At 45.4% G+C, this 15,312-nt stretch overlaps 1 protein-coding gene across 1 annotated transcript in view; it reads right to left on the reverse strand.

Moving 5' to 3' along the window:
• Positions 1-15,312, reverse strand: part of Sulf1 (sulfatase 1) — a 162,673-nt gene that overhangs the window by 52,691 nt on the left and 94,670 nt on the right. Inside the window, exons 5-6 of the mRNA NM_134378.3 lie at positions 8,953-9,192; positions 212-363 (exon numbers count right to left, since the gene is read on the reverse strand). Of these exons, the coding sequence (NP_599205.2) occupies positions 212-363; positions 8,953-9,192 (392 nt within the window). The remainder of the gene's footprint in view (positions 1-211; positions 364-8,952; positions 9,193-15,312) is intronic.

Below are 15,312 nucleotides of genomic sequence, written 5' to 3' on the forward strand. Positions count from 1 at the left end.
TTGCTTTTCGTCCTAATGAGGGGGAGGGAGAAAGCCTCGGTAGACAAACACACAGGTCCTTTCTAGCCTTCCTGTCTGGAGTTGGAAATTGCCTTCACGTTTCTCACTGGGACATTTCGAGGACACAGAAAGCCCATCTTGCAGCAGCTTACCTCCCTAGAAGTGTCTTTCCCCCCATTATGCACAGGCGCAGGTTACGCTGGAAAATTACCTTTGCATAATCAAAGCCGTGCTTCTCTTTGATGCCATTGCGACAAACAGTGTAATTATAGAAACGCGAATTCTTGATTAATCCGAGCCATTCTCGCCATCCAGGAGGGATGTAGCTACCGTTATACTCATTGAGGTATTTTCCAAAAAAGGCTGCAATGGGAAATGGAAGATTAGTTTCTCCTGTGAGAGGATAGATCATAAAGATACCCAGAGATGGGGAGTTGGGACTTGAAGGGTGACGGAGATAGAAGTTCATCAAATGACAGTGCTGCCTGCACTCCGCTGCGCACAGTTCCTCAGGCTTGGTCAGCGTGACACCGCACCCTCGGTTTTTCAATAAATGTAGGTAGAACTGAAATACGTAAATCGTATTGATCAGAGTGTTCTTGGGGGATCTGCTTCTTGGGGCCATCCTGGAGTAAAAGCAGAATGTATCCCGTTGTTCTGTCAACTGGGAAAAAGTCAGACTGAGGTCTGGCACGCCACATGAGATCTGGCGTGGCTGTGTGAGGACCAGGCACGGAAAGACATTGTTTGTGACAAAATTACATTTTCTTGCCTTTTATTTGAGCAATGAGTCACAAAACTCCTCAGAGAAGTTCACCTTGCTTTTCACATATCCACAGAGTAAACATTGTCCTAGGCTTCCAAGTCCTCCCTCACCGACTGGAGCACCTCAGCAAGGTGCTCCATTGCCACTGGCTTGTCATCCGAGTCTGGTCTTGAATCAAGGCCAGGGTAGACTCTGCTTCCCTCAAATACTTGTTTTGAACCCAGAGTTCTGTACCCTGTAGTTCTAATGCACGTTCCCTTTTCTTGGAGATGTAGTCTGGTTCATGAGGAAGCTTTGTCCCTCTTGATAGAATCTTTCTACTTGGTCATCTATTTATCCACATATTCATGTGTGTGTGTGTGTGTGTGTGTGTGTGTGTGTGTATGCATGTATGTATGTATGTATGTATGTATGTATGTATCTATCTATCTATCTATCTATCTATCTATCTATCTATCTATCTATCTATGAGGCAATGTCTGGCTATATGACCCAGGCTGGCTTTGAACTGTCATTTTCCCAGCTTCTGTCTCTGAAGCGCTAAAATACAAGATTACAGCCATGAACCTCCACGTTCACCTTTGCCTTATGCTGTTCAATACAGGGCTCCACCACAGTTTCCTACCCTGAGCCTCATGAACCGAGTATATCCCAAAGAGTTTATAAGTTCTGGGTTTAATAAAAAAAAAGTTTGCACTTTAATTCAAAATTTAAAAGCTGACTTGTCCTTTTAACGTGTGTCTATAGAACTCCTTAAGGCGTCTTTAGTTTACGTGACTCCTTATAAAGCCTCACTTTGTTTGAAAACAATCTGGACTTGAGTCTGAGAAAAACACCACTCAGGGGCTGGAGAGATGGCCTAGTGGTTAAGAGCACTCTTCCAGAAGACTCAGGTTCAATTCCCAGTACCCACATAGCAGCTCACAACTGCCTGTAACTCCAGTTCCAGGGAATCTGACACCTTCACACAGAAATATATGCAGGCAAAACACCAATGCACATAAAATAAAATAGATAAACAAATCATCAAGGAAGGAAGAAAACCGCAGAGTACGCTAGTTTCATTGCTGGGGTAATGCTTTCTTGTAGACTTGTAAGCAAGGGAATGGTTTGATGATCCTGCCCAGTTCCCAAGCAGGTTGTTGAGTGCAGGACAAAATGTCTGGTCTTTGCTGGTATGACACTTCTGGATTCCTCCCCAGGCTAGAATTACAAGATGATTTTCCTCTTCTAAAAAGATAGAGTATAACTCCACATGAGAAGCAGACCAGAGCCCCATTCCTGCCAGCTCTGAGTCCAGGAAGGGACTGCTCTCGGAGCTTGTGCCTAAACCTGCCCTGCTCTCCTTGGCTTTCAAAGAGTTTCGTAAAAGAGCATAGCAATTGGACCGGCAGTTGAGAGCAGGCTTCCCAGGCATCTGCGGGCTGGCTCCCATATCCTCCTTCCTATACTGCTCTGAAGAACCTGCTTGGGAGAAGCATAGTCGTGGCGTGTTGTGTGGGCCAAAGAGGCCGATCCAGAGGTAAAGCACTTGAAACAATGTTTGACAGATACTGGGACTTCTCACACAACCCCACACTTTAAAACTTTACCGTCTTGTGGTTGAAGGACACCTTGCTTTATAACTTACTTTGTAGAAACCAAGTCTCTATCCTGTGGTTTGCATTTTCCTTAATTGATTTTCAAACCTCTCCTGCTACTTTCCGTGCCCCCACCTTCCGGATAGCCATGCCCAGTCGTGCCTGCCCTTCCCTCACGGCTGGACTCTTCGGGTTACTTTGTACCATTTCTAGCATCACCATGGCGATTGCCCTTCGCCTTAATCCTGCCCTTATAAACGAGTCCTTTAAGGCGGTTAATAGCTTTTGCTATGGCCTTCAGAACTGCCTCCAGGTTTTCGGTGTCTTTGTGCTAATGGAGTGTGAAAAATGTACTCAGGATTCCAGATGTGCTGTCGCCCACCACATTCACTGCAAGCGAGCCCAGGCCCAGGATGCAGCATATGGAACTGGCAGCACCACTTATTCTCCTCACACTGGAGCCTGCAACCATCAAGACTCGTCTCTAACCATCCCCTGCATTGGAGACTGCATTTCTTGGCAGTGCTCTACAATCGCCAGTCTAGGCTCCTGATCATTCAGTTTCGTGCGTACGATTCACCTATGTCTGTCTGTCTACCTGTCTGTCTCAAGTGAACTTGCTTTTTAGGCAATGGCTTGGGTATGAGTACTGAATTTTCTTCCTCCTTCAGCGATGGCAGTTCAGCTCAACTAATGCTATCAGTCACCGTGCGGCGACCTGATTTTCTGAACCATTCTTTCCCTTTAGACATCACCACTGGTCCTCACAGCTGTTTACAGTGGTGGCTGAAGCTGAAAGATGGGGAGAGAGGTAAGAAAGCTTAGGCTCTAACTGTGTGTGTGATACAACCTCTGCCTAGGATAACCTATTGCATTAGAAAAAATGCATTCACTGTCTGAAGAAAATCCTTCCCCTTGTTACATCATAGAAACTATGACAGATACGGTGCTTAGAAAAATTGATTCTTATTTAGTGAACGATGTCACTTGGACACAATGCCTGTGGCGGTGTTTCATTGTAGTGACTATGACATAGTTGAGAACTGTGTTAAATTGTGGTGTACACATCTATATTTATGAATTTGCTTTACTCAGAAGCATTCTGAAGAAGGGACTCTTGCCTTTTTACACCCCAGGCTCTAGTGTGTTCCCAGGATGCCGTGGTCCAATCAACGTATGTAACATTTTACTTTTCTGCACCTATCAAAAATCTATAACATCACCACCCATACAAATGGGAACATTAGCTTGTCTTACCTTAGAAAACTCTAAAATAATTCATTCCTTTACTAGAGAGTAAATAAACAAGCTCGCTACAAGCAAAACAAATCTGTAAAGACAGGATGAGAAAATAGGTAACTTCATGTAAATTAATTTATCACAGGAAAGAAATGTACAGCAAAGCCAAGGCATGTTAGAAACGGCGCCTTCAAGTGTGTTCCTAGTTCTTGCTATTGCCTTCAGAGCTAGCTCCAGTGTCTGTCGTGGAGGCTGACGGGAGGACAGCCTGAGAATGGGAGTTAAAGACCGGCCTACGGAGCACAGTGAGATACCAGCGCACAGTTAATTATGAAAGTTTCCATTGCACGTATCTTCCACCTATAGCATGAAACAACAGATTTGTCCAAAGTTTAGCTCGTGTGATTTCCTATTGTTTATAACTGCATTTTTAACAACACAATTGAGAGGATCAAGGTAATTTCAGCAAGCGTAGCAGACCTGCAGTGTAATTTTGGACAGGAAAGAAAGCCGTGTGTCGGAAAACTGGCCTGAGTTCTTCACACAGATGAAGGGCAGAGCGAGCCATGGCTACGGCCTTCATCTGTGCTTTGGCTTCTTTCCCTTCCATTCAGAGCAGCCTCTCCACCACGGAGGATTTTTCTTTTTAACCTTATGATTTTGGGCTCAGTTTTATACTAACATCTATCCCGTCATAATTTTTAGCAGACTTCAGGCAGAATACTTGCGTTTTTGTGACAGACAGGCCGTGGCCTTTCTCACTTCATTCCCCAGGACAGGGCCCAATAGATGCGGTGCTGTGTTTTTTCCCTCTTGGACGTTTAAGCTCTCGTGAACTCATATTTTCCATGAGTAAAGTTAGAAACATTTAGGCTACAGCCAGTCCAAAAATATGCCTAAGTTCTGAAGAGGAAAGCCATGTCATACAAGGGTAAATATAATACTGGATCAATTCATTTCATTTAAATCCATGTATTCTGGATGCCTCCCAAAATAAGCCTCTTAGTAATTTGTCTTCTTGGAGTTGTTTTTCCTAAGACTTATGGCTGCTTTGCGTTTTGCTCTAGATGGAGATTCATGGGTTATATTTTTTCAGTTTCCCCTATTATTCTTAAGTCTACAGTTAAATATTCCAAATAGTATGTTCACAATTAGGAAAGCAGCAGCCGATTTTACATTATTTTCCCTCACTAGTTTAGTGTCTTGTAAATAATTACTCCACTTTACAATCTTCTCCCCTACCCCCTTCATTCTGCAGCCATGATTCATGCTTACATCAGTGACTATTGTCACAATAACAGCCTTGTTTCCCAATTTTCCGAGATACCTAGATCTTCCTCATCAGATAGAACTTTAAATTACCCAGCTCTCTAGCCCCGTTTGTGATGCTGAGCTCAAACCTAGGATCTCATGCATGCTAGACAAACACTTGCCTACTGACCTAAATCTCAGCTCCTGAGTGAATATTGTGTGTTCGCTACTTTATGAATTTGGATGGGCCCTGGCTGCCCTGAAAGAATTCTGTACTCATGAGAGGGTGACCGCTCGTTGTGAGTTCTGTCATTACCTATGTGTCTCAGCTTTGGAAAGATGTTGGCTTTAGACTCAACCTTTGTTTCCAGGAGAAAAATCATCCCGAGGCAAAGCAGGACATCAGGGCTACAGAGATTATCACACAGTCTTAATTGGGGTACCGTGTGGGTGATTCTCAAAGCTTTATCACAGACGCACCTCTGCATTCGGGGCACTATCCAAACTGAGCCCTGCCCTCCTACACATTGCTGACTGCTCAATTCTCCAAGTAAATTTACTGCTGGGAAAATAAGGGACTAGACTCACTGACGAGCAGATAAGGTGGCACGTGCCTGTAATGTTAGCATTTAGAGGCTGAGGGGTTACAGGTCAACCTGTGCCTTAGAACAAACAGGAAAAAGTCTTAGATGAAAAGCTCTCTAGTTTTAGCCCACCCAACACAATACAACCGTACTGGAAGACGCTGGGATACCTACAAGCAAACGGCTGGTTCTAATGCTGGGGACGCAGTGAACTTTACAAGGGATTCTTTACATTTTTGCTTCTGCTCTTAGAAAGTTTGGTTCTTCCTCACAGCTATTCCGTATGAATCCACAGCATGAGTACTTTGTGAGCCAACCTTTGCCTTGCGGTTAAGTGGGAGTTACTGTTTGTTTCCGCCTGCTGGGGGACTCTCTGGTATGCATCCTACTGGGCTCTGTGTCTGTAAGGCACTTTGGAACAAGGCAGGAGAGAATAACATGCACAAAATTGTGATCCCGGGGAAAGCCAGACGTAGCGGCACATGCCTGTAATCCCAGCACTCAGGAGGTAGAGGACGATCGAAAGTGCAAAGTAGCTTTTCCAGTCCCAGGCACTTCGGGAGCTGCGGGTTACTGTGCAGACACGGCCGAGTCCATGAACCACACACAACCAGTCCCGCCAGTGGCATCAAGAAATCCGGGTCACAAAGATACGAGTGTCTTAAGGGGGTTGACCCAAAGTTCCTGAGGAACATGTGCTTTGCCAAGAAGCAGAACAAGAAAGGCCTGAAGAAGATGCAGGCCAACAATGCCAAGGCAGTGAGTGCACGAGCCGAGGCCATCAAGGCCCTCGTGAAGCCTCAGGTCATCAAGCCCAAGATGCCAAAGGGCTCCAGCCGCAAACTCAGCCGTCTGGCTTTCATCGCTCACCCCAATCTTGGGAAGAGGATTTGAAGCTACATGGCCAAGGGTCGGAGGCTCTGCCAACCAAAGCCCCAGGTTCAAACCAAGGCAGAGGCCAAAGGTCCAGCTAAGGCCCAGGTTCCAGCTCCAGCTCAGACTCCTAAAGGTGCCTGGGCCCCTGTGAAGGCCCCATAGACAAGGCTCTTGCCAATGTGAAGACAGATGGACTGCTGTGACACACCCACCTACACACTACTTACAGTTGACCAGTGTCCTATGCTGGTTTTACAAATAAACTTGAGACAAGAAAAAAAAGAGTTCATTGAGCTGATCCTAGACTATAGGAGACTCTGTCTTAATAGACAGACAAAGGGCTCCTGGAAACTGCATCCAGATCCAGAAACTGCCTGTACCATCGGGGAATGGATGGTTGTTCTTTGACAACCAGTACTCTATAATCTTGGTTTCTCCCTTGGTACTATAGCCTCCCTCCAAGGTTTCTTGTAAGGACCAGGTGACATAACTAAAGTGCCCAAGACAGAGTGGGCAAGCCATAGAGGCCCATTCACTTCTTCCTCATTTTCCTAGGTTGTCCCTGAAACAAATCAACACGCCTTAGGTTCTGCTCTAAGTGCTAGGCTCCACTCCTTTGCACACACCATCCACATGCTCTGGATGCGCTGACAGTTCCAGTCTTCCTCCCCAGCCCCACATTCTCCACTAGAGCCTAAACTACAGGGACCCCGGGAAAGGCAGGGGCACTGATTTCACACGCTTCCCACGAGCAAAACACATTTGGTGGTTACTTAGGAACCACGTGTTAGAGGTTTAACCATACACAGCATGAGAAGCCCCTACTCTAGTCAGAAAGCACAGCCAAGCACATCTGCCATCCTGGATCCCGGCACAGATGCTTGGTGGACTTGCAAATTGCTTGAGAGCCCTCAGATGAAAGATGCCATAAATTTAAACCATTAATGAGAGAAGACACACCAGGAGAAGGTGCCCTCTGTAAACCCCTACTAACCAGAAGCAAACACCCTTGAGATAACAGAGGGGGTTTCCTCTGTGAATAGGGATCCTCTAATGCCTATGTGGTGGAGCTCCCATCCATTAATAATAGGAATTAAGTGCCCATGGGGTTCGCTGTAAAAAGGCAAATTACTCCGTATTTCCCGAGTCTATTGGGAGAGATTAAAAGAAAGATTCAAGAGAGTATTTTTCTGAAATCCTTTAGTTTTAAGCTTTGAGAACAGATACTCTGGAGGCCTGAAAACTATTTCCTATAAGCCTTTTTGATGACATCTTCAATTCTCATGATTGAATCTAAGTGGGTCTTGAGGCGGAGATCTTCACCCTACCTTTTCCTTGGCAAACCCTCCATGTGCATCCAGGAAGAAATGCCAAGTAAACTGGAAGCAGTACCCAGTGCTGGAGAATAAGGCCTTTGAGGACAATGTTCCCAGGAAGCCATTCTTCTTCATTCCTGCCCACAATGGGACACTCAGAATCCTTCTCAAGAGCCCAGTTTTCAAAATCCCAGCTAATCATAAACCTCATTTTGCTCTGTGCGGGTTCAGGGTTGGGAGCTGGGAAGACAAAGAAAGCCTCTCTCCCGTAGGGAAGGGTGAATGGTTGGTGCCCCTGACTTCAGCTTCAGTCACTATTCAAGCCCCATTAACTACGTGTGAATAAATGAACATCTCAGGAGTGTCCACAAAGACTGGCTTACTTATCCATTCTGGAAGTCATTTGGCTCACCTTCTGGATCTGGGGCTCTGGGGTAGGCACTGAGCAGTTCAAAACAACACTTGGTAATTTCCCCTGAAAAATCAGGAGGAATTACCCACATCTAAGAAAACCCCCAAGTTTTCTCATGCTCCCTGAGATTTGTGAATGGAATACAACCTCATTCATGGCAATGCTACCTTGGAATATTCCACCCACTAGGGGCCCTCCTCTTGGGATTATTTTCATACTGAGAATTCCACTGAGAATTCTGGATTTTCTTTTCTACTTTTTAAAAAAATATTTACTCATTTTATTTATGTGAGTACACTGTCACTGTCTTCAGGCACACCAAAAGAGGGCATCAGATTCCATTACAGATGGTTGTGAGCCACCATGTAGTTGTTGGGAACTGAACTCGGAACCTCTGGAAGAGCAGCCAGTGCTCTTAACCACTATGTAGTCTCTCCAGCCCAAGTCCTAGTAAGAAACATCACATTGGTACATTCTCCTGAGTAGAATCACATTTTGCTCTGGTGGGTTAGGTTCTTTAAAATTTGAGTGTTTTAGACCTAATTAGGTTGCTAAGAGGAACTCAGTGCTTTTACCAGGAGTGGCTGTCACCTGCCGAGAACGTTATTAGGAAGTGAGGGTACCCTTGCATTCCCAGGCCATTTGTTTTCTCACTCCTTGCCATTAATGTTAGAGAATAAACATCTTTTCCTAGAAGCTGCCAGCACATTCTTATATTTTTGACCCCCTGACTGTGTGCTCCTTAGACCTTTTTCCTCAGTAAGTTACCCTGCCTCATGCATTCTGTTATAGCAACAGAACACGGCCCAAGGCAGAGATGAGAGAAGCTAGCCTCTTCATGGTTGAGTCTTTTGGGACTTCTCATACATTTCATCCCCAGCCCAATTTCCCTCATCTAAGACTGTGGGGGAGGAGCATCATGCTTTACCTGTTCTGTAGCCAGTATTGTTGAGATACACAGCAAAGGTCCGAGGCTCATGCAGAGCCTGCCACGAGGGAGAAGAGCAGTTCTCATTGTTGGTGTAGACGTTGTGGTTATGCACGTACTTCCCAGTGAGCATGGAGGAGCGTGACGGGCAGCACATGGGCGTGGTCACAAAGGCATTGGTGAAGGTGGCCCCACCGTGTTCCATGATCTTTCTCGTCTTGTTCATGACTTGCAGGGAACCTGAAAGGCACAGTTCTGGCACTGGTCAGCAAAACTCACCCTGTGGGGACTCACTTCCACGTGTCAGTCAGGTATCTCTGTCCCCTCATGCATTAGTTTCCCTCCTCAGTGTGAAGGAGTCTATCATTCAATCAGTTCTCATTTCTAGAACAAAACAAGTCACTTGGGATCCGAACATCTCAGGCATTCTGTAGAATAAATAGTAAGCGTATTTCAATCTCTCTCCTCTTTAACCACAAAGGAAAGAGCATGCAGGATAATCATGTAATTAAAGCCAGACTTTTAGATATGAGGAAGAGTCCAATGTCAGGAGCCTTTGAAGATCACAAGAGGACAATAGCTTGGTACAGTGAAACAACTTGGCCACACACAGGGAAACTTAATGAAACCAGAGTTTAGCAGATACAGCATTTAATTTTAGTCCTAATGCAGAAAAAAATAACACTATAAAGCAAAAATCCTCCAAAATATCTGTAAGCAGCGACAGGATGGTAAGGAGGGAGAGAGGGTAAACTTGGTGTCCTCTAGCAGGCTAACCAACGTCTGCCTGCATTTCTATCTGGATAGGACCGTTGTGTAACCGCTTGGACGGTTTACACACCAGTTTTTAAGGTGAGGTTGTCTTCTTGCTCAAAAGTGTGTTCATGAACGCAAAATAGTTCCTTCTAGCTTTAAGGGTGAGGTGAAATGGTGCAACGAGATTTCTAAGGAAGAAAAATAATCTGCCCCACTCGAGAGTTGACTGCCGATGAAACATGGCCACCTCCCACAGAAAGTCACAGGTCAAATGCCGTAGTCTTTTTGGGACGCATCAAGAAAAGTACTGCAGTGTGCTACAGCCAAGCCCATTGCATCTGAATCCTGGAGCCTCAGATTTCTAACAGGTGGCACCCCTTCAAAGAAAGGGGGAGTCCTTGGTTTCCAGCAAGGAGAGAAACTGGAACGGAACAGAGGTAACTAAAGAGAGGCTGAGGTTTGCTGGAGTCCTTCACCCCAGTGTTTTCTCTTCACACAGCTAGTGGGGAGCTTTGCATTGTCTCATTAAAACTTAAATATGCTTCTGTGCAGAGTGCTTCTGACTGCTACTCCTTTCTGGTTATCTTCTGGATGTCAAGCACCTTTTCGTAGTCAGTACGTGGCTGAACATTTTAGAAGTCTCACCTCTCTCTGATCATTTCCCTGAGTGTATGCTTAAGAGGAAGTCTGAGACGATGACATGACATGAAAAGAGGAAGGACTGTCAGGTAGGCGGGAGCAGTGCATTGTTGGGGACACAGGGAGGACAGCATAGCTGAAGCTCTGATAGGCAGGAGCAATGTGTTGTTGGGGACATGGGGAGGGCAGCATGGCTCTGATGGTGGTAAGAGCTCTGTTAACATCATGGAAGGGAACATAGAACATTTGCTTGAGGAAGTGTGACCAGAGAAGCAGTGAGAGCAGCTGGGATGCAAGGCAGACATCCTGGGGTCTGATCACAGCCACACAATAAAGGCAGAGTCGGGTCTTAGTTACAGGCATGAGGAACGTGAGCTTTGAGAGCAAAGCTTTGAGAGGTCTGAGCAACAGCGATGGTGTGTGCGATGGAGACTGCAGCCAAAGCACTGCTGACACCATCCTGCCCTGCCAGGCTCAGCATTCAGGGTTCCAGAAGCAGAGTCAAGGGAGGCTGTCATTCATCGGAGAAGGCTGTGAGTTGACTAATGGCTCAGACTTCCAGCACTAAGAATGAATCTGGAAAGGGACTGGTTTCACTGATGATGCAGAAGTAACGGAAAAGAATGCGCCTCACAAAAGATCAAAGAGAAATCCACGGCAGAAGGGTTGCCTTTTGCGTTCGTGTTGGGTGATCATAGATGGGAAATGTCTCCAACGCGAATTTATGAATAGAGATGAGAAAGTTGAAAGACTTCTAAAGATGCACCCCAGCCTCCTCTTCTCAGACTCTTTAGGGGTATGTGGTACTCATTCTCAGGTAAGAAAAACAGTAAATGTTGCCTAATAGTCTATTTCAAAGAACCAGCTCTCAAAGTTTCCTTTATAAGCCTTTGTTAAATTTGAAAAGAAAACCCAAAAAACAAAAATCAGACCACAGCTGGAGGCCATTCCCCCAAGGTCCTGAACCCCCAGTGGCCACCTCCCGCTTAAAGATGCATTTGGACTGCAAATGTGAGGCAGGCATGGGAATCTGATTGGAAGTCCAAATATTATAAAAACTGGGGTTAAATTTTCATTAGCCTGGTTGTAGTTAGTGGGATTTCTCAGCCAGCACTCTTCTCTCAGCTCTATTGTCTTGTTAATCATCTGAGCTGTGTTGCCATCCTAACCAATTCCTCCAGCAAGTGGCTAGCAGATCCGGCCTGGGGACTAGAACTCACACCTAAGAGTTCCTGTATGCTACTTGGTGCTGGCCCGGGCTAGACAGGGAACCAAAGAAACCAGGAGCTGGAAGAGACTTGGAGAGCTGGAAGGCATCCTCCTTATGGTGATCCAAGAGTTAAGCCATTTCAACTCCAAGACTTACAAGATGGACTAAAAATGGTAGGTCAGCTCAGCCAGCTTCCTTCTAGGCACTTCATGCCCATTTGATCCTAGCAGGAACCATTTGTGCTGTGGCTGTCAGTGATGACCCAGACACTGCTGAGGCATACAGGGTTAGGCCACATACCCAGGGCTACCCAGTCCCAAGCACTCAGCCCCAGAAGCCATGCTCTTAATTTCCAGCTGACCTGAATATTGGCTACGGCATGGATTCTTTCAAGATCTTGAAACGCAAAATCCTACCTACATTCTTATTTTCTGCTTCATCTGGCCTTGGAGGGAAAAGCAGCAGATCCCAGCACCTGTATCCTACCTCTCCAGAGTCATTAGTACTGGGGCAGCAGAGGTTTGAGGGTTAGGGGGAACCTTGTAGATTGGTCTTCCATAGCTGACAGGCATGTGCCCAGAAATGGCTGCCTCTTATAGGGTGGATTCTGGGAATATGTAGATGATAGAAACAGGGGTTTAAGCTCCTTCTGTCAGCTAGCACACTCCTCGAGGGAAGCGCCAAGCATTTTCCTCTTGCTTTTAGCTGTGCATAGATTAATGATCACCAATCACACAGACTTACACTGTTATCTACCTCTGCGGATCGTCCCAATGAGTGTTGTTCGCAATTTTTACCAAAGCCTATCTATCACTCCCTGTAACAAAGCTGGGAGTTCCCGCTGTTGATCTCAGAGGTATGAGGGCTGTGAATTCAAGGACTGTTTGGCCTACATAACAAGACTCTTACCTCAAAAACAGACAAACAACATCCAGATGTTGCTGCAGATTGGCCTGAGCAACTCAACAACATCCAGATGTTGCCACAGATTGGTCCGAGCAACTCACTTAACCTCTCTGGGTTTGTCTTTCTCCTCTGTGAAGAGGAGAGCTCCCCACTCATTCCCAGGGCTGTCAGGAACCAAATGTTTTGCTGCTATGATGGGCTCCCTAGATGCAGGGAAGTCGTTGCTATGGCTGCACGGTTGGCACTCCCTATCTGTGGGTTCCCCATTGGGGCTTTCAAACCAATTGCAGATTGAAAGCACTCAAAGATATTAAAAGGTTCCAAAAATTTGAGTAGACCAAAAAAATAATTGTATCCTGAACATATAAAGATGCTTTAATTCCCCAAACTATATACAGAATAACAAGTAACAAATAACAAGTATTAACAAAATATTTGCATGGTATTGGGGATTATGGGTAATCTAAAGTAAATGCCAGAATATGCACCCCATTTTATATGCGGGATTTGAGTACCCTCTATGTTTGCTATTTGTTGGAGTCCTATGAGTTACTTTTCTGTTGCTGAGGTAAAGCATACGGCCAAGGCACTTGCGGAAGGAATGGCTTATTTCCTTTTAGGCTTCCAGAGGGAGAAGAGCCTAGTGTGGTGGAGAAGCAGAAGGCATGGCGGCTGGAGCAGGGTGTGGAGGGCTCATATTCAGTGTCCCGCAGATAGCAACTGCCCTCTGCAAACTTCAACCCAAGCACACATGCTTGCCAGTGTCATAGTTTTTTGATTAGGGAAAGTTCGTACTAAACATATAGATATGTAGTGTGTATATGTATGTGTATGTGTATATGTATGTGTGTGTGTATGTAGTGTGTATATGTATGTGTATGTGTGTGTGTGTGTGTGTGTGTGTGTGTGTGTGTGTGTAGTCTCTCTAGTGCAACATGATTTCTCATACTAACCATTATTACCTCTGTGGCAAAGAAAGGGATACTCAAAACTAATCACTCCCATATCAAATAAGAATGTATTGGTACAGTGACTATTTGAATCTAAAAACATTAGATTGGAAGAAAAATCATAAAGCAGATTTTTTTTTCTGCCAAAACTATTCAGTGGGGTGGGGAGGGAGAAGAAAACCGGGATGTTTTCAGCTAAAACCTAAAAGGAAAAACAAGTTGGGAAGGAGGGAAAAAGAAAGATAATAAATCTGTCTGGAATGTTTCCAGGTCACCAAAGCTCCCTTCCCCCAGCATAGAAGAGCAAAAGACCCTCAGACACTGAGACCTGTGGGACTCGAGGTATGCCTGCAGGGCTACACTGACTCACATGTAGAGCGCCTGGCCTTTGTCTTTTCAGATTTTACACTCACTAGAGACCTGGGTTTATAGAGTTCTCTACTAACCGCACAAGGCCACAGTGTGAGAATACTGAGAGTGGAGGGCTCTTGGTACAGGTGAGGGGAGCTAGCTGTCCTGGGGACTCAAATCTCACCTAAGGGGGTGACTGAAGTGCCTCTTGGGAGGTAGCCTGGGACTACCTCAGAGGAGTGCAGTTCTCACTCTTCAGAATTAAAAGAGAGAAAATGACCTGTGAGGAGCGTACTCCTGACTCAACTCAGCACCCTCTGACTTGATATCAGCTTCTTCTAGAATTTAAGAAGAGAACAGAAAAGGAAGGGAAAGAAATGACCAGTATTTTAAAGACTTGGTCTTGAATAAGGTCAGTACTTGACACTTGACTATGTAGCGATGTCTAGCCTGGGACTTATCATAGTCTAGGCTAGCCTCAGGTTCACAGAGATCTACTTTCCCTCTGCCTCTGAATGGTGGAATTAAATCCATGTGGCATCTTGGCTGGCTTGGCTACCTTTTTTACTGCAATGGACAAATAAAACAGACCCACAGACTAACCCCACAGCTCTCTGCTTTAAATAGGCAAAGCCTCACTACACACTCATGGCTTAATTCTGTTTGTGACCTAAGAGAAAGTAGGAACCAGTACAGTAGGGTCACCTTAAGTCCTAAGAATGTCAGAAATGCCAGACTGAGATCTGTGTGGACTGGCCCACGGTGGTTTACTTCTCAAAGTGGGGCCAAGGGACTATTCAGGAGAGGGTGACCATCCATTCTCCATCTTGTTAATTCAAGTTGAAGAAAGCAAAGAGTTTCTCAGGTATTTCAAAATGTCTTTCTTTTGATGTGTAAAATATTCCAGGGAATGTGTTGGTGGTGGAGGGGTGTGTCGTCAGTGGTGGTGGCAAGAGGATGAGAGAGGATGGAGGCAGAGCAGGCAGAAAACACTGCAAGAAGCTGTCAGACAGCACAGTTTGCCGTTTTTATAAATGTCTTTTAGTCCTTATCTTAAGCAGAGGACCTGTCCTGTTAAAAGTAAAATCAGGGGTTTCTTAAATTCTGGAGGAAGCAGATGCCAGGTCAGGGGGTGTGAATTGAGTCATGTGCACCTTCCCCTCAGGTCCTTTCCTCCTGGGGTGCTGACTGCTGTCTGTCCTGTCTCCGTGGGTGGGATGACAAGATTCATTCACAGCAGTGTAGACCAGTGCTCTCTGGAACCACATGTAAGGTTCTAGCACTTTCCTTAATGGATTCCTCATGTGTCTCCCGCCCTTGACGAAGGGCTAGTTTATTTATTTGCCCTTACAGTTGAGGACAAAGTGAATGAGTGCCTCTGCCTCTGAGCTTTGCTCTTAGAACGTAATTAGAGCCCAGCTCAGCCTTTGTCTTTCCAGACAGGCGCAGGATGGTCTCATTCTTTCCCAATAAGACAAATAGTCTATTGAAAACTTCATAATTCTTAAAGCATTTTTCTAAGTGTGGAGCAGCTTTTCTGGAGGCTCA

This window comes from Rattus norvegicus, chromosome 5 (assembly GCF_036323735.1).
Source record: "Rattus norvegicus strain BN/NHsdMcwi chromosome 5, GRCr8, whole genome shotgun sequence".
Classification (NCBI taxonomy): domain Eukaryota; kingdom Metazoa; phylum Chordata; class Mammalia; order Rodentia; family Muridae; genus Rattus; species Rattus norvegicus.